This window comes from Gouania willdenowi, chromosome 6 (assembly GCF_900634775.1).
Source record: "Gouania willdenowi chromosome 6, fGouWil2.1, whole genome shotgun sequence".
In the NCBI taxonomy this organism is placed as follows: domain Eukaryota; kingdom Metazoa; phylum Chordata; class Actinopteri; order Blenniiformes; family Gobiesocidae; genus Gouania; species Gouania willdenowi.
Window position 1 is genome coordinate 19,649,400 of NC_041049.1, and position 27,384 is coordinate 19,676,783.

At 37.8% G+C, this 27,384-nt stretch overlaps 1 protein-coding gene across 1 annotated transcript; it reads left to right on the plus strand.

Moving 5' to 3' along the window:
- The first annotated feature begins 480 nt into the window (after positions 1-480).
- On the plus strand, positions 481-27,334 carry LOC114465697 (mucin-2). The gene is made up of 44 exons (XM_028450871.1): positions 481-540; positions 1,875-1,919; positions 1,987-2,212; positions 2,488-2,617; positions 2,713-2,776; positions 3,285-3,367; positions 3,543-3,738; positions 5,507-5,632; positions 5,724-5,844; positions 5,948-6,083; positions 6,178-6,255; positions 6,333-6,402; positions 6,480-6,617; positions 8,479-8,628; positions 8,758-8,852; positions 8,938-9,070; positions 10,572-10,815; positions 11,635-11,675; positions 11,850-11,954; positions 13,768-13,912; positions 13,987-14,125; positions 15,828-15,932; positions 16,012-16,206; positions 16,309-16,381; positions 16,464-16,633; positions 16,714-16,870; positions 17,710-17,820; positions 17,976-18,117; positions 18,267-18,295; positions 19,357-20,154; positions 20,242-20,463; positions 20,552-20,793; positions 20,878-21,064; positions 22,163-22,391; positions 22,538-22,710; positions 22,809-22,878; positions 22,966-23,075; positions 23,177-23,208; positions 25,487-25,640; positions 25,768-25,805; positions 25,926-26,033; positions 26,758-26,797; positions 26,896-27,004; positions 27,112-27,334. The coding sequence occupies exons 1-44, from the start codon at positions 492-494 to the stop codon at positions 27,272-27,274; spliced, it is 6,171 nt and encodes a 2,056-aa protein (XP_028306672.1). The 5' UTR covers positions 481-491; the 3' UTR covers positions 27,275-27,334.
- The last annotated feature ends 50 nt before the right edge of the window (positions 27,335-27,384 follow it).

Genomic DNA, 27,384 nt, shown 5'->3' on the forward strand with positions numbered 1-27,384 from the left:
TCTTTTTGTCTCCTTTTGTGTTAAAGTATGTAAGCATTGCTATTTTTTTTTTTTTTTTTTTTTTACTTGTTAACTTTCATATTAAATATCAAGGATAAAGCTGGTGGACCTGATATGATACTTTTTCCTCTTCAGAGCTGTTAAATCTTTACTGGAAATGTTCACCTGTTGATCCTACAATTAATCAAACCTTTCTTTAAGAACAAAGCCTAAACAAAGGAAATGGGCTTGAATTTCAAGCTTTAAAATAAGATCTTTTCTTCACCTTCGATTTCCCACGGGACTGCATGTCAGTTAGGTGCACTGTAACCCAGCAGCTTTTCCCCCTTATTGTTTAATGATTTCCTTATTTCTTCTTTAATACTATTGAGTTGGTTTCTACTGATGAGTGCATGACATTGCCCGGAAGGTGGTGATTCAGGCGTATGACGTTATATATGTCTGCTGAGGTAGGGAACTGGTGCTTTCAGGTGTTCTCCTGCATCAGCAGAATGACCCCACAGACATGGATGCTGTTGGTCAGCTTTTCCTTGGCCTCAGGTACTCTGCTGATCAGCAATGATTATGGATAATCAGCTTTTATCTGAACATTTGACTGATTTCAATGAGATAATAGCAATTTATTTTAGAGCTAAAGAAATGAGCAACTTTGATCACAGCGGGTGCCACAAAAATATTATTATCTGAGAGCCACGTTATCAAAACTTGTGCCAGCATTTAGAATAATGACCAATTTGAACAGTATTACAGGAAAAAACATGTTTTTTGCCTTCTTTTTGTTGTAGTTTTGTGTATTTTAGTCCTCATTTTGTGTATTGGACGAGGTTTATGTATTTTGCTAGTCATTTTTTTGTAATGTTATAGTTTTGTGACCTTTTATGTCATTTTTAGTACTTTTATGTCATTTTGGGTGTATTTTTGTTATGATTTAGATTGTTTGCTGTCATTTTGTTGTCATTTTATGTATTTTTGTAGTCATTTTGTGTGTTTTTGGATTCATTTTGTTTGTTTATCGGTAAATGTAGATGTCAATTTGTATTTTTCTTTCATTTTGTTTATATTTGGAATCATGATGTATTTTACTGGTCATGTTGTGTGTCTTTTGAGAAATTGTGTGTATTTTGTTCTTGTTTTATGTGTTTTTGCTGTTGTTTTGTATACTTTTATTTCATTTTGTGTGCTAATACGTCATTTTGTTGTTGCCTTTTATGATGTGTTTGGAGTCAAATTGGGTATTTTTGGAATCAGTTGATGCAAGTTGCTGGTCGTTTTCTTTGTCTTTAGAGATGTGTCTTTGTCTAGTCTATAACATTGGCATCACTTGAAGAGAATCTGTAACATAAACATAAGAAAAACATCTCTGTACAGTGTAAAGTTTAACTTGGATGCTTGAAACAGGCTTAGGATGATGTTTTTTTAATGGTATTTTGGTAAATATTATATTATAACATTATTCATGTTCTATTCTCATGTGCTCTTCCTGTGTTTGTTAGTTCTGTTTTCCTTGTTTATTTGTTTTTTCAGCATAAACTCTGTGAATTACAGTGTGGTTAATACACAGTGTTAATGCCTAATGGCTCAGGAAACTCAGGATTCTAATCCCAATAGATATAAAAGAATATGATCCCCTATATCAAATGTATTTATTTTTTATGCAAATATGTAGCAAATGTAGTAAAAATCAGGCAAAAGCAAAGAGAAAAGCATATAAAAATGATTATTCAACATTTGCAAAATATGTAAATGTTCCATAAAGTAGTAGCTGCTGTTTAACATCACATGGGAAATTTAAAGAAAGGATTTTTCCGCCCTTCTCATTTGCAGATTGTTTAGTTCCTTTTGATAACTTTTCTGACTGAATCATTTTCTCGTAGCTCTTGTTCCAGATACGACTGTGACACCATCCGAGACTCAGAAATGTGAGTATAGCACTAAATGGATTTTTACTGTTAAAGTCATCTTTTAACTGATTGTTCCCTCGTGCAGACACTTGCAGGACATTCGGCAGTGGTGTCATCCAGCCTTTCAATGGTTCCAGTTACTACATAAGATCAAATTGCCCCTTCACCCTCACCCACTTTACCCATCACCGGGTTGAATGTGACATCACTGTGCAGAGAGGAGAAAACGGACTTTTGGAAAAAGTTCAGATCATCGTCAACAAAATAAAGACTGTTCTGCAGAGTGGGGATATCACTGTGGAGAAGCAGAGGTTTGCTTTCAAATTATTAACAAAGCTGTGAGGAAAAAACTGCAACAAAAACACAATTTTTTACCTCTTATACTAAAAAAATATTACATTAGGACTTTTGAATTTGGTGCGCTGATGTTTGATCCATTAGTGACAGGGAAGACTGCATACAGTGATGCTAAAGTTTATCCCACATTGCATGAAAACTAACAGGCAGTTTGAGCTATAACTAACCTAATTCCTTAATTCTATGAAGGATAGAGAGAATGAGAACCTTGTTTGCTCTTTATTGACAGAGTTTCTCCTCCATACGACCACACGTATCAGCACATTTTTCCTTTTGGCATCTTTACGAGATTGAGAAGCGCGTTGCTTCCATTGTCAGTCACTTGGCACAGTGTAGCTGGAGGAATTGACACTTTGTGGGTAAGACGATGGTTTATTATTATCTATCAAGTTCATTTTAGCATTTAAAACTATACATTCTAATATTTAAAACAACTTTTTTTTGGTTTGGGAAGGTGGAACTTGAGCAGGATCTGAGCACAGATATGACTGGACTGTGTGGAATCCACAACAACACAGGTAGGAATGAAGATTGAAATGATATATTTGTTGGAAATACTTGTGTTCCAGAAGTCATAGATTTATTAGTCATAAATGGTTACTGATAAGGACTTTTTTTAAATATAATTTAAGGGTCCCTGATTGGTGAAAAATCTGAGAAAGATATCACAAACATTTTCATATAATATGTGGTGATGAAAGAGTTTGTTACGTTGAGAAGGAGAAACCTACTTGAATACATTAATGAATAAAGATTACAACAAATTGGCAAAATCTACGCAAAAACACTAAAAGAAGAAAGAATAAAAACATTATTTTGATCATTTGTTCGCTCCTAATGCACCACTTATAGCAAGAAACGTCGCACTACTGTAGAATGTTTGGGGTCAAGTAAATCCATGAAGTTGTTGGAGTTTTAAGACAATCAATCAAATTATGGAGAGATTACTACTTTTGTTACTACTATTATTACTTTTAGGTCTAAAATTTGCAAACTTCTTGAAATTTTTCATTTTGTTTGTCCAAGGCAGCAAAGATGAACTGATCACTAACAGTGCACTGGCAGAGGACTTCTGCCAAATTAAAGATCCTCTATCAGCTGTTAACATAGTAAGTTTCTGGTTGCAAACTTTCTTTAATGTAAGATTATATTTTTCATTTTAAATTGTCCTTACATGTCTTGTTTGCCTTTTTTTGCACTTTTTTAAAAAAATATTTCTTATTATTATATGCTTTAAAGTGGGCCGTGTCCTTGTTCTTATCATTTCTCTGTGTTTTTTTGCAGCAATGCAGGACTTTCTTCTCTCACACTTTGGATTGCCTGCATGCTGAAACAATATCATATTTACAGCTGTGTGAGTGGAACATAAACAGCTATGAAAGCAGTGACCACATCGCCTGTGCTTTCTTTAAAGAGATCACTCAGCAATGTGGAAACAGCAGCTTCATCTGGAACAAATGGAGAATGCTCACTGACTGTGGTATGTCATTTTAATGTCACGGTCCCCAAAGAGCTGGTTAAATCTCTAACAAATGATGCTAAAAGAGATCCAAGCCATAGACATTGTCTGTAGTGATGATACTGTCGTTAGTGCAGCCACACTGCCCCATTAGTTCCCATTGAAGACAATTAACTAATTCAGTGCCAGCCATTTTCAAAATTTCTACCCCCCTTAGTGCTAGCCGTTTTAGAGCATTTTGACTGATTTTTAAAGACCCACAGAATATTTTGTACTATGACAGTCTGAAAAATTGTTTAGCTTGTTTAGTTCTTCCGTAATCAGCAGTTGAATAGAGCAAGTTTTACACAAATCGACAGTTTCAGAGCAAAAAGCTGAGAAAACAGGCTTTTTCCAAAAAAAAAAAAATGTCATTGCCATTTTCTGTCTCATAAACTCCTTTCCTCTCCCTCTGAGCTCTGCCCATCACGGGCAATCTCTCATCCAAAGGTGCGCTGCTACCACCTACATGTCACCTATTATTTTGCTATCTGGCTCACAGTTGATCTGCTCCCCCCGTCAATCCCACAGACGTAACTTCCTCTTCCTCCTGACACGCAGAGATGACCCGTTTAGCCCGGTTAGTTGATGGTTTAATCTCACGATCGCAGCATAATCAATAATCCTCTCAGGTCCTATCTCACATCTAAAGGTGCGCTGCTGCCATTTTTAGGGCACCAGTTGGTCACTACATCACACTACAGCTTAGATATTCATGAGGGACCTCCGCCAGGCTGTGTTTTAGTAATCTACGTGATAAAATACAATTGACGAGTTTTCTCGTCAATGGCACTGAGCATTTGGATTTGAAATGACAAATTATCTCGTCAATGGCACTGAGTGAGTTATGGTCCATTTTACTATGATCATAAATAAAGAGCGCTAAATTGAATTTGCGCACAAATGGATTACAAGTGTTTTTTGTTCACCTATTGCATGTGAATGACTAAGAATAGCTGCCAGGTGACAAGAGCTACCAAAGTAGGCCAAGTCAAGACCAAGACCACATAAATCCATTTTAAAACCATGTTAAGGTTGAACAGTTAAAGAACATTCTCTCTTTAAATGTAGTTTTCTTTAAATACATTCGACAGACAAAAACAAGGTGCCTGCAACTCTTTCAAAGCACAACATGCAAAAATCTCAAATCTTGACCAATTTGTTCATATAAATTCTTGCAAAAAATAAAAAATCCTTGTGTGTATATAAAAGCCACTGATAATTCCAGAATTATTTGAAATAGTTGTAAATAAGATGTTTATTTGTCGGGTGAACAATCCCTATATAAAGTGTTCAGAGGTATTTCTCAAAATAAGATGGACAGATGCAGGTATCTGATACATAAGACACTAGGAAAGAGATCCAAGTAGGCAGAACAATCAGTGAGCTAACGCTTAATGTTTTAGATCAAATTACAACATTGATTAATAAGGAACAGTTCCAAGTGCTTCTTCTTATGATCACATGAATAAAGTTGAAGAATAGCAGATCAGTGCTCTGAAGATCCAGAGTTCCAGAGCCAGTCTGAGACCAAGACCAGACCAAGACCTTCAAAATGGGGTCTTGAGATCGGTCTTGAGTACTAACACTTGCGCGCACTATGACGTTCAACCTGGAGAATGAAGGGGAGCAGCAAAATAAAATGTGAAGCCATTGGATTGAAGGTGGGGAGCTTCAAGAATCAAGAACCTTGGAAAAACTGTTCTAAGATATATTTTAAATGAATTATTTTTAATGCATTCACTTGCAGCTGAGCCGACTTGTCCTGGAGATCTGATTTATGCAGAAAAAAGTGATCCCTTTGTTCCAAGCTGCTCCCATCAGAACCGCAGGGTCAACACTGAGGATTTAACCGATTCCTGTGTCTGCACAGAGGGTGAGCTCTCAGAAGTCCACTAGCCTCATGAAGAAGTGTTGGTTTTCCTTACACAAGTTATATTTGACCTCTTTACTGAACTGTGTTGCAGGTTTGGTCCTCAATGATCATGAGGATGGCTTTCATTGTGTTAATGTGTCCAGCTGTCCCTGTGTTTTTTCTGGGAGGACTTACAAAACAGGAGACATGCGAAACACCAAGTGTCAATCATGGTAAGTTGCAATGAAATGTGACACCTGTGAGATCATATTAGTTACAAAAAAAAAAAAAAAAAACACAAAACAGTTTGTGAGACACGTTTCATTTTTCGTACAGTTTGTGTGAAGGAGGAAAGTGGCATTGCACCAGAAACCTCTGCCTGTCCAAGTGCATCATCGAAGGGCCGTTTGTGACATCATTTGATGGGAAAGAGTATGAAGTTCCTGGTAGATGCACATATGTGGCCTCGCAGGTGCTGCTTTTTTCCCATCTAGTAGTAAAAAAAATGAAGATTTGATAGCTTTTTATGTGGAGAGAAGTAATTAGTTTTCTCCTGTTTTTTACAGGGCCCCAATTGGATGTTAAAAATTGAGTTTCATGAAAAAGAAACATCAGTGAAAAAAGTTACTCTCAAGATTTTACAGGTTTGTATCAAACAATGCACTATTTTTTTTTCCAGGTACTGGCTCATGATAACTACGAAATCTATTTGACTTTTCAGGAAACCTACACATTCACACACAACATGGTTAAAGTCGGAGATCAAGAGATGGTTGAACTTCATCAGACTGGTGAACAGTTGTTGTGATTGAGCATTGGGTTATTTACACCTAATGACACACTAATAGATCGGTTCTCTTCCTGTCAGATCATACCCTGGTTTTTTGGCAGTCCTCGATGTATGTTCAAGTCAACACAAACTTTGGTCTGAAGATCCAAGTCCAGGTTTCCCCCGAGATCCAGCTTTACATTACACCACCAAGGGAGAACACAGACAATATTTCAGGTCCGAGGCTCGTCCTACACCTACTGAAAGTATTTAATGATTTGAATTATTATTATTATTATTATTACTAGGTTACTCCATTTTATTTCAATTGGCCACATTTAGATTTTACATTGATGTTTAAATTATGCATCTGATGAATGTATGTTTTTAAACTTTTTTTAATCCTTAAATATAATTATTATATTAATTATTTATTGAGAATTTTGTGTTGTTCTGAATGGTCATCATAACCCTATGGCTGCGTCCGAATAGTCCCTCCTATCTCCTTTACTATCCACTGTTCCTTCACCCCCGGAAGTGTTTAAGTGGTGGCCGTGATAAAGAGCGTCCGAGTTCTCTTTAAGCTCAGGAAAGGAGGCTCAATGCTTCATTTTTTACCTCCTTTAGCCGAGGAAACACTGATGCATCCTTTACCAAAGCAGATGAGATAAAACTGACCCACAATTCCTTGCGGCGACAAAATTTAAAGGGAAATGCACACCCGAGTGCTGACAAGTAACGGAGAACATGCAAGTTCAATGCAATACTATGTCTTGAACAACTTTAAATTAATAATTTAAAACCCATATATTATATGTAAGAGATATTATCAGATTATAACTGACATAAAACAGACACTGTGCTTCAAGAATAAGAAAACAGAGACATTTTTAGCCACATTATGTTTTATTCAACATAATTCATATTTGTGATGTTCTTTTAATTTCACTTTTGTTCCTCATAGCCTGGTTGCTTCTTTTCCTTTGATTTACATTCAAAATGTGTGATTTTTTAGATTCCATCAGATGAAAGTGGTATAAATGAGCTTTTAGTCCATTTTCGGAAATTTGTAGTTTTTTCACCACGGCAGACGTCACTAACCTTCGCGGCCATCAGATTATTACGTCACCTAGTTGAAGTGCGTCTGATTATCAAAACAAACGTGATGGCCATTTCCTAACTCCTCTTTGTTTTTCAAAAACGCTAACTTGACTATGAAATATCTCATAAAATCCCAAATAAAACAAAAACATACCAATTGGAGGTACAGTGGGGTTTATGTGGTTAATACTTCTGTCTCACAGTAAGGCCAATATTCAATTCAACTTTATTTATATAGCGCAATTGACAACAAAGTCATCTCAATGCGCTTATCAAAATATATAATTCATAATAAGAAAGAAAAAAACCCAACAAGATCCACATGAACAAGCATTTAGTGACAGTGGGAAGAAACAACTCCATTTTAACAGGAAGAAATCTCCAGCAGAACCAGGTTCAGAGGTGGCAGCCATCTGCGTCGACTGGTTGGGGTTAGTGGACAGAAAGACCAACAGAACAGGATAGAGAGATAGAACATCAGAGTGTCCCAGACTAGTTGAGAACCACAGATCAGGAACTGCCATCATCAGCTTCACGACACCTGAAACAGAGAAGACAGAGAAGGAAGAGGAGAAGGCACTGACTGCAGAAACATGATACATTATTATCAAGTCAGTCTGTCTTGGCCTTGGGCCTCACTCCCAGTGGTCTATAGTCAATACTTATTATAAAAGTGACAAATCTCTTCCTGTTTATTGGTAAGCTAACAGCGACTCCAAGGTCAGTAAATGCGACCGTTCACCTGTTTATGCGGACTGTAAATCATAACCAGCTACATCAATAGTTTGAACTCCTCAAGTGGAAACCTCCAAAATTCCATATTGAGCTTGTAGGATCTACCATATTTCAACAACATGTATATTTATATTATATTTATGTCTTTCATTCGTCTGGGGAATAAATTGAATAATACATCCTTATTTAACTGTACAACAGTCCGGCAGCCAAAACAATCATCTAGTAGTATTATAACACCCATTTTCCGACTGCTTTTCAGGTCTTTGTGGAAACAGCAACACTGACACCACTGATGACTTCACTACGAGCTCTGGGATGGTGGAGAATTCCGCTCAGGCTTTTGCTCTGTCCTGGAGTGTTGGTTCCTGTCCTGTGAACATACCAGTTTCGTGTATCAACGCTGATAATGGTATTATGATTTTATTTGCACAAGGACAATGTCTGGATTTGTAAAAAAAAGAAAAATAAAGTCGTGACATGACTTTGGGATTATTTTGCCAAGCAAGCTTTATTAATCATCTCATTTGAATTATTCCAGAAATATTTGCAGATCAAAAGTGCTCGGTGTTGATTAATCCTAGTGGTATATTTGCTGAGTGCCATGAGCATATCCCAGTGGACCCCTACCTCACAGTAAGAAGTATTTACACAATAGACACGGCATTTGCACTCATGGATTCCTGCAAATATTTAATATTATATATATATATATTTCCAGACTTGTATTTTGAGAACCTGCAACTGTGACAGTAATCTGCAGCACTGCCTGTGTGCGTCACTGAGCAGCTATGCTAAAGCTTGTGTCAGTCTAGGAGTGGCAGTCGGCGACTGGAGAAAGACCTACAACTGCAGTGAGTACAAAAATAATGTAAAGTGATACGCACACTCTGGTTTTCACCTTTAAGTTGGATGGTAAAAGTCCCAGTACACTGCAAAAAAGACACATTTACCAAAATCTCAAAATACTAAGGCAACGTGCTGCACTATATTTTTACATTTTGATTCAAAACTAAAAAACGTAGGTTTTGAGATTCAATTATATTTGTTTGGCCAACTACTTATTATTTGTTCAGGCAATTTATCAATATTTATTCTACTAACTAAAAAATACAGAAAGTCAATGTTGTGACAACTCACTATTTTTGTTTCAGAATAATACTTTTCATACTTAAGAACTTGTGGTTTTGAGTTTTACCAACTAAAAATGACAAAATAGAAGAATTGTGCCAAATTACTATTTATTGTTCAGATTATATATATTTCCTATATGAAGAAAGACAATTCTAATTTTTTAGACATTAAACCTAAAATTTTAAGTAGCCACAACTAATGTAGTCGTAGTATTTTAATTGGTAGTTTCATTCCATTAAACATTAAACAAAAAATTTCCATTATTTTGCATACAGCACGACCAAAAGTGTTTAGACTGAAGTTAATACTTATTATACCTAACCCTGTTTACAGACTTCCACGAGACAAAAACACAAAGATTTATAATAAACAATTTCAAGTGTCCAACAGAAGAGAAATACACATGTATTTAGAGTAGTTATTTTAACAAGAAATTCATAAATTTCATTTTGTTTTATATATATATTTTTAAACTAAATCATGTCATCATTTAATTCATTTCATCCGTTATAGATCTATTACAGTCTTTTCATTAGTTTTGTACTTTATTCATCCTGAGCCTATATATTTTTGAATTATAGTAGATTTATACATCTTTTTGAAAGCTTTGACTGTTTTAATTGATCTTTCAAATCATTCCACAGATTAACACCTCTTACAGAAATACATTAACTGTTTTTTATTTGTTCTAGCTTTTACTTTTTTGAAAGTTCCAGTTCCTCGGAGGTTATACTGACTTTTCCTGTGTTCAAAAATCTCCTGGATGTGAGGAGGGAGAAGATTCCTATGTGCCTTGTACACCATGACTAATGTGTTAAGATCAACAAGATCATGGATTTTCAATACATTTAGTTCTACAAAAATAGGGTTTGTTGGTGCATAGAAATCTGCTATAGTGATCATTTTTATTTTTGGAGTAGGAAAATAGAATGAGTATTGGATTTTTTGTTTTTTCCCCATATTTCCAAGCCATAATTTATGTAAGGAAGAATGAGGGAGTTATATAGTAATACAAGAGATTTTTTGTCAAGTAAAGTTTTCATTTTGCCAATTATGTGCACAAGAAACACAACCAAGTTAGTACAACCATTTCATTTAAACAGTGTAAACACCATTTTAACAATCAGAGGAGACAATTTCCACTGGTATGTCAAACTGAGAGAACTGGTTTTCCCCTTCAATTTGGATGGTAAAAGTGCCAGTATAAATGTTCCACCACAGCTGTGAAATGTCAAAAGAACCTGGACTTCTCCTACAAAATGCTGGGCTGCAACCACACGTGTCGCTCCCTGTCTGGCTCTGACCCTCGCTGTGGGCTGGGAGATTATGCTGTGGAAGGCTGTGGCTGTACTGAGGGAACTCACCTGAGTGAGGGGAACATCTGCACACCAAAGGTGGAGTGCACGTGTCATCACCGGGGTGGCACCACCCCTCCTGGGCCTGTAGTTATCGATGGAAGACAGTGGTGAGCTCATGGTTGTTTGTCTTCACTGTTATAGTCGGCAGGGTTGGGGTCAATTACAATTGTAATTGCGTAATTGATGATGACAGGACATAATTATAATTGTAATCGCATTTGAGTTTCGATAATTGACTTTGTAATTGTAATTGGCATAACACTGGGGAACCATGTTACAGTTCTATAGCTTACATGTAGTTAACAATTATTAAAACATGTTTCATATCAAGTTTTTACAGCTACATGTGAGGTGTTAGTGGGTTCGAGTTAGGGTATAATAGAATTTATTTAAATAGGGACGATACAAAGAGTAACAATACTGTACTGATGTTTGTAGCTATTGCTAAATTTTATCTCTGTCCCTGTTTGGACATTATAATCAATGCACTAAAATGTAAATGTAAAGATGCTAAAACTACAACATATACAACATATACACAAAAGCATATACAATCATCACAAGAGGTCTATAAATGACGAGCACACGGTACGCCAAAATACATACTACGTACATAAGATCATTAATAAAGCACTTTGGTCCCATGTGAGCTGTTTTTGAGCGCTATATGCAGTGAATACAAGTTCATACAATTGTAATTTTACGAACTTTAGTAATTGAGAAAATAATTGTAATTGACTTTCAGGGGAAAAAAAACAATTGCAAATGAATTGTATTCCGTAAAAATGACACTCACCGTAATCGTAATTGAATATGGAGGATTGAAAACGTAATTGTAACTGAAAAATGTTATTGACCCCAACCCTGACAGTCGGTGTGAATAAAATGCATTTTATTAACATAATAACTTATCATGTCTTCCAAAGTGTCTGTCAGAATGGAGAACTGCACTGCTCCAGGAGCTGTGGTAAATATACACACACTTTTTAAATCACTATTTACATATTGAATGTCTGCTAAGGGTTTCAAATATGTCTGTGAATGTTATAAGTGTATTTGTGATAAACAGCTCAAGTATAGGAACTTACATTTCCAGACTTCTTTGATTACATTCAGTCATTGTTCCTTTTTTTTTTTTTAGGTTGTACAAAGGGGAAAGTTTGCATTCACTGCTCCGAGAATCCAGTTGACACCACTCAGAAGACATGTGACAGTCTCAGCAAACCCATGGGACATGTAGCTGTATGTATCATAAGTTATGTGTAGGATATACAGTACATTGTAAAAGTGGTAAAAGTGCTATTCAAACGTCCCAAGAGTTATTGTCAAGGGTACGGGTGGTATCGCAAATGGGGGAGGGGTCGGATTAATAAAAAATCCACATGGTCTACTACACACCAGATGGACATGTTTTATATATACTATATATATATATTCCTATTGAGTTGAGAAGGTCATACCCACTGTAAGCATGTAAATATGTCCAAAGTCAAATTATTGTGGTTATTTTTTCCCAACAGCAATTTTTTCTTTCTGTCTTTTTCCCTTTCCAAAAATACTGTATTGTATTGTTATCGCGAGACCATTATCATCTATCTTATCGTCAACTCAGTGTATCATCCCACCGAAAAAAGAAAAAAAAATCAAATCCATTGATTAATGGACAATCAAATGTAAATATGACATTGGTAAAAACACGCAAGATATAAGCCAGAAATGGGAAACTTGGACTCGAGAGTCGGACTCAACTTGGACTCGAGTCCCAATTTTATGACTTTTTGACTCGACTTGATTTGAATCAAAAAAAGACTCAGACTCTAGACTCAGTGACTCTAGACTTGGACTTGACTTGAGCCCCCTGATTCGACGAGTCATGCCATAATGACAAGAGTGATATGTATCTGGGATTGTAGGAGTGGGGCATTACATTTGTTACACTTTGTTGTGCTACAAGCTTTCGTCTCACAACAAGCGTATGGATATCTCAACCAAAAACGTCCTTACCGGTGCCTGGGCAGTTAATTTTTTGAAAGACTTGTTTAGGACTTGAGGAGAAAAGTTTAGGACTTGGACTCAACTTGGGACTTGACTGTATAGACTTGGGACTAGACTGTATAGACTTGGGACTAGACTGTATAGACTTGGGACTTGACTGTATAGACGTGGGACTAGACTGTATAGACTTGGGACTAAACTGTATAGACTTGGGACTTGACTGTATAGACTTGGGACTTGACTGTATAGACTTGGGACTTGACTGTATAGACTTGGGACTTGACTGTATAGACTTGGGACTAGACTGTATAGACTTGGGACTTGACTGTATAGACTTGGGACTAGACTGTATAGACTTAGGACTTGACTGTATAGACTTGGGACTTGACTGTATAGACTTGGGACTAGACTATATAGACTTGGGACTTGACTGTATAGACTTGGGACTAGACTGTATAGACTTGGGACTTGACTCGAGACTCGACTGTCTAGACTTGGGACTCGAGCACAAAGACTTGAGACTTGACTTTGACTTGCAAAACAAGGACTTGGTCCCACCTCTGGTATGAGCAATGACCAGTTTTTTCACAGACACCCACATGTCACCATAGCTTTCTTGAGCCCTGATGAGACATGGGTTTTATTCAAGGGATGGCCACACATGGTTATTATTCTTCCTTTCTATTTTGATCTGATTTCCAAAGAAAATGCTTTTGTGACAGTTTTGGCCTCTAAATTGGTAATTGTGTAGCCCACTAAGTGAGCCCCACAAACACAATAGACGAAAACTAGAAAAGACGGGAGAAGAACAGCAAAACATCTACGACTTAAAAACAAACAGCTAAATACATCACTGATACAATAATGAAAAACAATACAACAGCTCACAACTTGGGCTTTCTTACAAACATTGACGAGGATGCAATGGGGAGTGGGAGGCCATGAAACAGAATGTGATCAAATTTACTTTTCGACTGTAACATATCTAATTTCTGTTTGGTGGTCCTTACAGGCAAGTGGGTCAGATCCTGGATGGTGGGATGGGTTCTTCCGGGCGGGCATAGTAACCTGTGAAAGTGGCTGCTACTGTCCCTATGGTCAGTTTGAGGATCACAATGGACATTGCACTAATAGGTACAACTGTACTTGTATGTACAGTGGCAAAGTTTTCAGCCCAGGACAGCAAGTGAAAACCAACTGTAAAACATGGTAAAACATAATGAGAGTGCTTCTTTACAAATCCCCACAAAAATCATGTTTCATGACACAACTTGGTCCAACAGTGTGTGTGGTGGAGGACAATGGCACTGCAGAAACGACCCATGTCCAGGAAGGTGTCAGGTTTACGGGAAAGGACATTACCAGACCTTTGACTCCAAATGGTATCGCTTTGATGGACACTGTCAGTACACGCTTGTGGAGGTAAGAACCTAAGAGCAAATAAAAACAGCAATCTAACCAACAAGTATAGATAATTTTTAAAAAAGATACACAAAACTATAATAGATTATTACAATTTTATGTTCCAATTTTGCATTCAGCTGATTGTCTAGTTGCTACTGAGATAGGTCCCATATCAAACCCTGCAATGTTGACAAGGCTACTGTAAAATCTTTAACAAAAACATGCTTTATAGAGACAGGAGAGTAAAATTAGCTTGGTTGCTACTTGGGTAACCTTTTGCATTTTTCAAAATTTAGGATGGTGGCCATCATGGATTCTGGCTGAACTACAAGTTTTAATCCAGAATGAGATTGAAAGACATACATCTTTTTCAGGGTTTTTCTGCATGAGTCATTCATTCATTCATTCATTCAACCTTTATTTAATCTTTAAAAAAATTATTCAGGGCATTCTCTCATTTTCAATGATGTCAAGAGTACAACCATTAAAATGCATCAAAAAAATAAATCCCTCTGAAATGATATTGTGGATACATGATCAAATTAAATGTCACATCAAAGGTCATAGCTCAACTTTGGCCTAAGATAATGAAACAAATCATCTTTGTTGATCACTGGGATATTTTAATGGCATTTCCTGTGATATCACCACTTTTAAGTTTAAATAGGGATTATGTTACAGCTGTAAGCTACAGATGAACTTACTACATCAGAATGGAGTCACAATATTGCATATCTTTAATTTTTATTTTTGCATACATGAATACAGTAGGCCATCTATATTCAAGGTACATCTGTGTCATTTTTGAAATCATTAAAAAGGGATGCAACTACAAATACATATAATTAAGTGTCATTTCAGTTCTTGGGTTATTTCTGTTTAAGAGGTGTCAAGGTAATTAATAATTACAAAATAAAGTAAATGTTTAACTATCCACTTTGTCATTTGGGTTGAGTACAGATGTGTACAGTGCTGATATATACTACTCAAGTAGAAGTGCTGTTGCTCGATTGAAATTGTACTTAAGTACAAGTAAGTCATACATAAAATACTCAAGTACAAGCAAAAAGTAGCTCAAATAAATAGTAGTCACAGTAAAAGTTACTAGTTACTTTCACCCCCTACGTTTATTTTTAATAATAAATCTTGCCTCGGTTCCCTTGCTTACAATAAACATCTTATGTATAAACTTAAAAAGAAAAGACCAAATCTTGCACAATTGAAACTTAATTTATTTCCCACAAATGCAAGGTTTGTCAAAATGTACAATTCTTTTAAAAACTAAATAAATTCAAAATTAAAAAAAAAATGTCCCAGACTCTCAGTATAGTTACATTTATAAACTCTAAAACTGAGAAAATAACCAACATTCAATACTGCTTTGGCACGGTGCATTATGTTTAATCTGATTGGTCGGCTATGATGTGATGCATTTGATTGTCGTCTGGTCATTTCATTTTTTTTGTAGTTTCATAATGTCTATTGATCATTTCAAAACAAAAAATTATAATTTACTCAGTAACTGTTAGGTGTAGATATGTGACAAATCACTTAAAATTACTGATTTAGAAATATACAAAAAAAAGTACCCATAAAAGCAACTCAGTTACAGTAATGTGAGTACTTGTAAACTGTTTCACTTCTGAAAACTGATCCTTTTGAAAAAAAATTTTGAATTTGTTTCACATGCCACAGTTAATCTCTGTCTTTCCCGCGTAAGGATTACTGTGGAAGCAGAAATGGTACCTTTTCGATCCGGGTGGAGAGTGTGCCCTGCTGTGACGAGGCACTCACCTGTTCACGCTCTATCGTTGTAGACCTGCAGGTGGATACTTCTCACTAAAGTACATTTCATGATAATCATATCCACATCCACAGTCTCACCCAATTCTGTTTCATCTAAGGACAAAGTGACTCTTACACTGAGTGACATGAGGGTGACCAAGAAAATCCACAAAGCCTGGACTTTGCAGCATTATTCACTTTACACCATCCGCACTGTGGGACTATACACCATAGTATCAGTGCCCGACAGTGGAATAACACTCATATGGGACAAACACACAAGTATCACCATCAAAATAGATGAAAGTTGGAGGGTGAGTGAATGGAATGGAAAAGCATCAAATGTGGTTTATTTTTAGAATATGTACTGGTTATTTTTTCTAATTTTTAAAGCTGGATTCATGTGTTTTTTACAGACCAAAGTATGTGGACTGTGTGGGAACTTTGATGCCAGTGAGAAGAATGACCTGCAGATAGATGGCTCTTCAGGTACATCTCCCATTGGTTGTGTTTTACATTTATGTTTTACCTTAAATTTGGACATTTAAAAAAAAATGTAAAATGCTTTTAGTGTTCTCCAGTGCTGTGGCGTTTGGCAACAGTTGGAAGATGGCTTCGCCTCCTTGTTCTGATGTGACCTCGGAGGTATTTCCATGTCAGCGCAACTCATACTGCTCAGCCTGGGCCCAGCGACGCTGCAGGATCCTCACAGGGGACACGTTCAAAGAGTGCCACTTTAAAGTAAGCATTCAACAGTTAAGAAATCATATTTTCAAGTGATGAAAACTCTTTTTTCATTTGTGTTGGTTTTCACTCCTTAGGTGGATCCGGAGCCGTACTACCGCGCCTGTGTGCAGGAGTCTTGCTCCTGTGAGTTTGAAGGGAAATTCTTGGGCTTCTGCACTTCCGTGGCAGCTTATGCAGAAGCTTGCAGTGACCAAGATGTTTGCATCGATTGGAGGACGCCAGATTTGTGTCGTAAGTTCAGATCTTGTAACTGCACAGGATTAAGGCTGATGAACAGATTCACCAGAGAGACTGAAACGATACAGTCTTAAGACAATTTTGCACTACAGTAGTCCCTCGCTATATTGCGTTCACCTTTCGTGACCTCGGTCATTGTCAACAAAGACTCCAAATGCGTTCGGCATCAATATCTGATCGCTAGCAGTGTCACACTGAAGTGCTGTATGTTTGAAAACAGGTTTATGTTTTAAAATCTACCAAGATTTGAACTTTGAGAGTGTTTAAAGAAGAGATAAATGTTCATTCCTGTCTGAGAAAAGTGTATAAAGTGTGTGGTGAGGGGTTTTACAGCCTTAAAACATGTATAATAATTGTAAAAAATAAAGCTGATGACTTTCAACTATTGCGGGTCATTTTTAGAACATAACCCCCGTTATAAACGAGGGACTACTGTACTTGATCCTGAGTATTGCTATGGTCAAATGGATGGTGATTGTCTTCAAGAAGACATCTGTATAACGAACATGTTTCCTCGGGGGAATACAAATTGCTGGGTATCTCCATTTCAAACAGGCTGAACTGAAAATGGAACATCAATACTGTTTATACCCAGAGGAAGCTCAGATCCTTTGTGTGCAGCAAAATGTTGGAGATTTTTTGTTAGTTTATAAGTTTGATTTATTTCTAACCAAAGCTTTGTAATTGACTGCAGACTTGGCACCAAACTCTTATCCATCATTGCTAAAGTAACCAGTTACCATCCTCTCCACCATATTCTGCAGAGATAGCAGACCTCTTTTTCCATACAGTGCTATTTTACAACCACTCTAACCTATGATCTCATATCTTAGCTGTCTACTGTGACTTCTACAATGAGCGGGGCCAGTGTCGCTGGCATTATGAAGCCTGTGGACAGATGATGGCCTGTGGCAAAGAAAATAACTTTACCCACAAGCTGGAAGGTACCCACTCATTTTCTCTGAATTGTAATTCAGCTTTACCGTCATTGGTAAAATTGCTATCCAAAATCAAAGTGTCTGAACATGTTTTCCCCTTTTGCTCAAGTCAAGTTATTTTTAATGCAGTAAAAATGTCAGATTTTCTCTTCCTGGTCAAGGTTGTTACCCCAGATGTCCAGAGGAGAATCCATACTATGATGAAAACACTGGAGAATGCGCAACATTGAGAAATTGTACGTGTTTTTTCAATGACACAATTGTTCAGCCTGGAAAAGTTTTGGTGATAGCCTCGATTGAATGGTAGGTTATCCTCATTAATATAATGTACAATATAATGTACAATATATATATATATGTACAATATATATATATATTTTTTTTTTTTTTATTTATTTATTTTTTTTAAATTAAAAGCTAATAACTGTCTTTTTATACTTTCTCTGTTTTAGCACCTGTGAAAGTGGGATGATTCGTTGCCGTAAGTATAAAATATTTGTCGTTAAAAAGATGCTTTGTGCAATTAACTATTATTGATGTTATTTGATTTAGCTTAGCAATGTTAGGTTTAGGAAACAATTGAGATTTGCGATATTAGCTTTTTGCCAATATCCGATATGCTGATATTGTCCAACAGCAAGTTATTGGTTGCTGGTATTGTTTAATAGGTATATTAAACAATACCAATATATACACAGACCCCTCCAAGCTAATTTTAGGTCACATAATATATCTGCATTAATCTGATGCCCCACTGGATGTATTCAACATATAAACAATACTTACTCAACTTCAGAAATGAAAAAAGTGCCAATTACTGCCAGCTGTCTAATTATTCAAGCAGTTAAACAGTTGCAGGAACTCCGCAGCAAACAAGGAGACTTTGATGATCTTTACTGTGAAACCGCAAACAAATCTAGATAAAATAACCTTTCAATATTCTGCAACAAACATTATTTATAACATTTATGATACAGTTTGTACATGAGGTGCAGAGCGATTAAGATAACTGGTGAGGTACCGTAAGCTAAGTGGTTAGCCCAGAGCTAGTTAAGTATGTATGAAACAGGGAACAACAAGATATATTACATTGTCTACAACAGAAAGTCCTTCCAGACATAGCTTTAGCGCACAGAATTGAGGTTAATAAGCCATTTTATGAAGGTCCAACTGCTTCAGCGGTATACGTTCTGGGACTTCCAGTTTTGAGAAGAAAGGACCCTCTAGTGGAAGGTCAGGGCGGGAAATCCAAACAATGTTCTTTTTCACCACTAGTTAGCATGATAACACTATGAACAAAGTAAATTCAGTGACAAAGCTTGAGGCAGAGCAGCAAATATCATTTTTCTAATCTCGTCTGAAAAACAGATACAGATGTCGACCAATATTACATTTAATGGCAGACATTGGTTGATAATATTGGTGGGCCGATAACATCGCCCATCTCTTAAGAACAAGGTTAGGGGATAAAAGAAATACATTAATACTTGGAAAAAGTGTGCTTTTTCTCTGCATAATGCAACTATTCAATCCTTTTTTCAGCTCCTACACCCATAACCACCACTGTCTCTTACCCAACAACTATTCCCAGTACAACAGCTTCTACAACCATTGAAACAACCATGCTTTTAACTACTACCACTCCTTTGACAAGCACTGCATTTTACAACACTACTAAATCCAGGCCAACCTCCTCTGCCTCTACTTCAGCAACTGCTTCAACTTTGACTGAATTCTGGTCAACAAACCCCGCCACTACCACCCCATCATTAACCACAACAACTGGGACAACCACCAAAGAAACAACTGCGCCTTTAACTACCACTACATCAAAAATGACGACTATCTTTGAAACACAGTCGTCACCTCCAATGAGCTCCACCACTACAACTAGAACAACCACAACTGGACCATTAAAAACTACTGAAAACTGGTCCACTCTGCTCTCTACCATCTCTACACCAATGACACCCTCAACTTCCACCCCCTCTTTAACAACTGTTTCTACACAACTTCCAATTATAACAAGTAGCACTGAATCGCCAACGAAACACACCAACGGTTTGATCACTAGTTCTTCTACAGCACCGTCTACAAAGACAACTACAAACCACCTGACAACTCAACAAACAACAAATCAAACCACAGCAACATCCCCGTCAACAACCATCAGTGTTACTAACACTGAGTTTTCCACTGAGTTATTGACCTCATCTTTTACCACACACGCCATCACCCCCACCTCTGGACAAGCAACAACAAAGTATGAAGCTTTTACCAACACATCATCGTTCACTAGCGCCTTCCCAACTACAGCACCGTTGGCAACGACCACTCAATGTGAGTGCTTAGTGATAGTTCTTTTATTGCTTTTTTTAAATTCTATTTTTCAACATTTATGTTCTGTACGATCTCTATCTTCTACAGCTGTACCAACAACTTCACAGGAATGTCGGTGCAAAGACCTAAAGAAGAAGAAAAGCTGGGCCTGTGGGGAGACATGGACTGAGGACTGCTTTGTGAAGAACTGTAACAACAGAAAAATAGAGCTGACTCCAGTGGAGTGTCCTGACTCACTTATTCCAACCTGCCCAAGAGGCCAGGCTATCAAGGTTTCTGATGGCTGCTGTGACAGCTGGAAATGTGACTGTAGGTTTTCAGTATTTCATTGTCACTTTTATCATCATTTTGTTTTCCATTTCTATATGTAATGATGGGCAACTCTTCCTTATCACAGGCCAGTGTGTGCTCTATGGTGATCCCCACTACATTTCCTTCAAAGGAGTAACCTTTGATTTTCTCGACGATTGCTCCTACATCCTTGTAGAGGAGCGTTCCCCAGTTCATCAACTGACCATTGTTGTGGACAACTTCTACTGTGTGCCAGGCCTCAAAGGCTCCTGTGCTAAAGGCATCATCCTGAATTATCAGAACAATGAAGCTACTCTCAGTGTCATCCCAGCATTATTTGTAGTTCAGGTATGACGTCGTCCAAAGGCCTTTGTTTTTTAAAACGAAATTGTTTGCCTCAGATTCCTGGTCTGATTATGTCTTCTACATTAGGCCACTCTGAACAATATGACCATACAAGCGCCATACGAAGAGCATGGATTCAGGTTTGAGACAACAGACTACATGGTAACAATCCACATGCCACAGATCCGCTCCTATATCTCCCTCACACCATTTTATACCCTCACGATTAATCTCGCCATGGAGAATTTTGAAAACAACACCCATGGACAATGTGGTAAGTTGTACTTTATTATGTCCACCAAGGAGGTAATTTATTAATCCACATTTTTTTTAGTGTTTGACTGTTAGCATGATTACATCAAAAGTACAGATTTGGACAAGTATTAAACCAAAGATAGACCTTACACCATGGAAGATCCTGTTCAATTTTGGAGGGAATCTGGATTACTACACTGATTATGGATCATTTTCAAAAATGGAAAAATCATCTCATCATTGGCAAAATTTCAAAACCTCATATCTCAGATCGTAATTTACTAGATTGGCTCTTCAATTACCACACAGAGGGGCAGATTCACTAAAGGTCTAGGGGTATTAAAACGTGTGCAAATGTTGCTCCACGTGCTAATAAAGGGTACAAACCCCAGGGAATCAGGAGTGCACGGCTGCTGTGAATCAAAATGGGCCCTCAAAAAATGTCATTTTGTGCTTCTGTGCACTCACCTCTCCACATTGAATGGGCAAAATGTTTATTTAAATAGGGCGCGGTCTCAACTATGTCTATATACACACCTTAGTGAAATCCCCACAGCAAGTGACCAAACAGCGCCACCAAAACATTTAAGAGTGGGGTGCGCCAGAACAGTACTTCCTATCTCCTTTCCAATCCACTTTCCCTAACCCCCAAAAGTTTTTAGGTGTTGGCCATGATAAGGAGCGATCCAATTCTCTCAAAGCTATGAAAAGGACGCTCAATGCTTCCTTTAAAACCTCCTTTAGTCTAGGAAACACTGTTGCACTGAGACAGAGAGGGAAGCATTCAAAAATATCCACTCTGGAGCCCGTTTTTAAAAAGTTTTTTTTCAAAATGCCGTTTGCGTGTAAACGGAAAGCCAAAACTCAACAAAACGCTTGTGTTTTCACTTGAAAAAGTTGTCATGTAAACAGGGCCTAAGGAGACAGGGTTTTAAAACTACTCTCAGAGGAAAGTGGGCTCTTATTTACAGGCTAAACACATGAATATGTCACACATATTTACTCTTTGGGTATTCCAATTTCAGCTAGACTAATGCACTGGTAATAGTGTTGTTATCTACTCTTCATCACTGGAAACAAACGTTTTGTACTTTTCACCCCTCCATCCTCACTCCAGGTGTCTGTGGTGGTGCCTCCTGCATTCGGAAGGGAGGGCAGATTGAGGATGACGAATGCTGTGACAAGACAGCCTATGACTGGGTGTACCCTGACCCTCGGAAACCAGCTTGTGTTTCCGCGCCCAGAAATGTACCCTGTAATGTTGGACCAACTGCAGCACCCACTCAGACTCCCAGTTACACCACCTCCTGCCCTCCTAGTCCACTGTGTGACGTGCTGCACCACCAGCAAGTTTTATTATGTTAACTTTTCTACACAGTGATATGAAAAATATTGGTATATTTCATGAGGACATGCCAATTAGTTTCCTGTTGATAGCTCTTTTTTTTGTCATTTTCTTTTCTTTTCCATTGACCTTTTTTTGTTTCTGCAGAGCTTTTGCAAACTGCAGCAAGCATGTGAATCTAAACCTGATGAAGAAGAATTGTGAGTTTGACTCGTGCCGCGTCACAAACACCTCATGCTCATCTTTGGAGCAAGCTGCAGAGGAATGCAAGGAAGCAGGTTTCTGTATCGACTGGAGAAAATTGATCAATGGAAGCTGTGGTATGCTCTTTTAACGCTTCATGTACACATTACTGCTTAAAAGCGTGCTGTGCTAAGCTTCATGTGTTGATTTGATGTGTACTATGCTAATGTTTCAGATGTGTCATGTCCAAAAGGTCTAGTGTACAGAGAGTGTAGCGATAAGCTGGATGACTTCTGTTTTGGAGGGTTTGAAAACAAGATGAATTTCCTTTAAATTGAGTGCACTGTATTATATTGTATATGCATATATTTTATTTTTGTGTTTTTGCACAGAATTCAATATTCTGGTGCTTTCCTTGAAAAGAAGAGCGAGGGCTGTTTCTGTCCACATGGTCTGTCCCGGGCAGGAAATCATTCAAACATCTGCGTACCCGAGTGTCCCTGTGAGTCAGAGGAGGGTGGACAAAGAATTTAATGAGAAAAAAAGTTACTGAAAGACTTTCAAATGAATGTTGGCTCTTATTTTTGATGTTTTCTCCTGCAGATTGCAAAGGACCAAGTGGAGAACCAAAACTAGTGAGTTACCCCACTTCCCATCACAGTAAAAGCATCAGAGATGTTTTTAGCTTTGTGGGCGCTGTATACAACAGGCTTTTTGGGAGAGTCATTTCACTGAAAACTAAATACTACACACCTGAGGCTGCTGTGACATGAAACTAACAGTTATATGTTAGAATCAAAGCAGCAGAAAATGTGTTGATTGATTGATTATACTTTATTAAAGGTGCAGTCCGCAACTCACTTTCAGTTACTTCCCGACCAAGAAACATGAAAAGCCAATCACATATCACATGGGGGGACAGGAACGGGAGAACAGTGGAGCAGCCAGCAGCAGGGCAGTTCTCTGTTTCTTAGATATGAAATATGGAACAATGGGTAAGAAGAAGCGGTAAAAAAAAAAGGCAAAACCAAACTAGGCCCTTGCAGAGAGGGGTGGAGTTTGGGATCAAGAAAAAACTCCTCAGCAAACATTGCGACAAACCAACAAACACAACATTCCATTCAATACAACAGCACGTTAGCACCATGCGGATGGGTCTTTAGGATGGGTAGTTTCCAGGTCGTATAGCTGCCCTTACAGGCCTTTCGCTGCCATCAGCAGGGAAGGAGGAGGGGTCGGGGCCGGAGGAGACGGTGAAAAAAACGGGTTGTGTGTGAAAGTGCGGGAGTGATCAGTGTTCTTGTGAGCGTGTGCCTGTTTTCTGAGACTCTGCTGCAGTCTCTAACAGTTCGTCTCAGTGACGATGACGTGGGACGGCGTTGCCGTAGAAATGACCTTGAGAGTTTGTGAGCCGAGACGAAGATCCCAGGTGTTCATGGGAAAGTGAGGGAAAGGTCAGTGCGTTGAATCAACATCCATGAAAGAATGTGGAGAAAAAACAGACCTTGACAACAGGCTTTTTATCTCAGGGGACCAAATGAATGTAGATAAGTTGTTTTCAGACGGGCTAGTCACAACATTGACTACCAGCATGGCCTTGAAAGGAAGACGGTGGTCACATAACTCGAGCACCAAAAAATAACTTGTATCTTTAAAAGAACAACAAATTAATTTACATGTATTTTTACAGTCACTGTGTTTTATGGCACTTAAAACATTTGTATATTATGTACATTATATTTAGATTTGTATTTTTTCAAATTAATTTTGGGGAAACTGTAATGAAAACTTTTACCACAAGGGCAAACTTTGTATATGTTTGCCACGTCCTGGCTTTGAGGACCCCCGGTGGCTCGTAAGGAACAATGCATTTATAAGTCCGCATATAGCCAGAAACGTCTCTGAAAGAGATTTTGCTGTATTCTGCAAATCTTCGTAATAGAATCATCATTCTACACAGGCTACATTCGAGAGCCCACCCACTAAACATCCAACGTCCACGAACCTCCAGATCACATTCATAACACGTCGGTCGGTCTGGACCACATCTGCCCGTCTATATGACGTCCAAAATAGATCGGCATCCAACGTCATGACCATGACCTCACCTGGACCTCGGTATGACGTTCAACGTTTGAAGCAATTTCACATGTGAAATTTAAACAGCCTTGCAATTCCACACGTAGTCACAGACACATGCGTGTGTACATGCTTCTGTTTATTAAAAATCATTATTCAGTATTATCCACAGTCACTAAGTATATACCCAGGTGTAGTTCATTAACATTTATGCTCTGCGATCTTTTTAAGAAATAATTAATGTCGAGCTCCCATTGAGCAAGTCAACGTCTTTTTCGGACGTCATCGGGTCAGGTCAATTTAACGAACGCACACACAATTGCATATAAACATTACAATATCCCCCAAAATTAATGGTATTGTATGCTCTTACAGTGAAAAACAGTTATTAAAATGTATTTTAATGCTGTATTTTGTCATAGTGTTTCAGGCAATTCATTTGGTAAATGTTTCAAATAACTGACAATGTACCTTCGAGGGTGCAACAAACTTTGGTCATTCAAATGTTCATATGCTGTGATCTTTTCTTGTGGTCATGGTAGCTGAATAGGTCAAAAAGTGCGCTTGAAAGCATAAGGTCTAGGAATCGAACCCACAATGGGCCTCTTTGCTTATCCGTATTTTTGGGATGTCTAGAATACGTCGTTTACGGAAAAAGACGTTGAAAAAACTTTCATTCCGCACCCGCCAAAGACGTCCTCTCAACTTCAGGCCATCACGTCATGTCAACGTTGTTTCATTATCAGTCTCCTCAGACTATTTATCCAAATGCTGTGTACTACTTGTACCACTATAAGCAACACTTCTTATACTACATTTGTCTTTATCGTTCAGCCTGGTCAAGTGTGGCAATCCAACTGCAAGGTTTGCACTTGTAACAACCAAACACGTACTGAGGAGTGTGTTTCAAACCCCGTCAAACCAACACCTGTCTGTGGCCCAAATACTTACTTGGTTGAAAGCTCTTGCTGTGGTGAACAGATTTGTGGTAAGTAATACCTTTGTGGTTTTTTTTTATGTATTTCGTGTGCTTTACCTATCACTTACTATTTATTTATCAGTAAATGTTTTCCTATTTTAATCAAACACTTTTCTTTCATCTGGGTTTTATGTAGTTGGGAAGAGCTGCAATTACAATGGAAAAACATTCAAGGTAAAATACAAAGTACTTAATTATAAGTTATGCTATAATGCACTAATTGCTATTAAAACTGACTGTACAGCAACTCGTGTGATATTGTGATAGTGATATTCTCCGTATGTGCGTGTGTAGCTGGGAGACAAATGGAGAAATGCCTCCCACCCCTGTTTGTCCTTCAGCTGCAGTGAAGACGGTATACAGACTGAAACCAGAGTCTGTCCCAAAGAACACTGCCCTGAGGTACATACAACACACAATAAATGATAAGTATTATCACTATTGTGGCATCTTTGTTAATCCTAATAAAAGGCAAACAACGTCTAATCCATCAAGACCTGTTGATGCAATGTTACAAACAGGTCAAAAAGCACAAGTGAGCCCCTCACTTTATACTCCAGTGCCTCTTAAAGTGTCTAGAAAGTGATAAAAGAAAGTAATAATGAGAAGCTTAAAAATGTGGCAGAAATTAAAAGAGCATTACATTATTACACTGCATTAGTTATGGACCGGAAAACCATAACGTGGAGCTAAAGTGCAAAAATAATGATTGAGGTTGGCACGTGAAGTGGAACTTTAAAGAATGAATTTCCTTTTTGGTTTTCTTAAGCTTTTTTGTCACAGATTCAAAACAACGTTTTGTTATTTCCTGTATTTCTGACGGCAGCATTTTTACATTTTACATAATGCAGGTGAGTAGTTTAATGTAGTTTTTGAGTTTTGATTTATTCATGAAATATGTTACTTGCATTATGAAACATGATGTCACTTTTTCGCTCCTTATTGTGTAGTTTTTAGATTGTAGTTTGTGTTTTTAAATGTAGCACTTTGGGATTCCTTGGAATGAAAAGAGCATTTATTATTATTATTATTATTATTGGTGGGGCTTGAAAGTTCACTTTAGTTCCAATGGGGAATACCTGAATTTGAGAACAACTGCTTTACTCTGTAATGTTCTTTTCTGCAGGAGGAAAAACACTGGGATGACCAACACTGTTGCTATTCATGTTAGTACAATCAGAAGTTAAAAGAATCTAGACCAAAGTACTCAAATGAAATCTAATCCATTAAAATCCTTTTTCTGGGATCCTTTCTCTATTTCCAGGTGACCAAACCTGTTCTCCAAAAGTGTCTAATATCAGCAGCACAATAGATAACTGTACCACCGTGCTGCAGCTACCTGTCTGTCAAGGTTACTGTGTGTCATCTCCAAGGTGAGAAGAAATCAGATAGTTGGAAAAAACAACAACCATAAAATCTGCACTGACGACTATATGAACGACATTATGTGTTCCATGTCTCCCTACATTTACTCCATCAGGCTGGTGCTACAGGGCGACCTGCAGGTCGAGCAGGAGGATAATTGCTGTGAGGAGAAGAGCTCAGAGAGGAGGTCGTTGACCCTGCACTGCTCTGACCTCACCACCCGACACTACAACTACCAACATATCACCAGCTGTGAATGCAGAGCTTGTAAGATATGACGCTGAACGGAAGGCAGCACCAATCGAAGCAATGAGCAATATTTGGATTTATCTGTAGTTAAACACCACTTTTAACAGTTTAATCAGTTCTTTTTGGCGATCAAATGCAA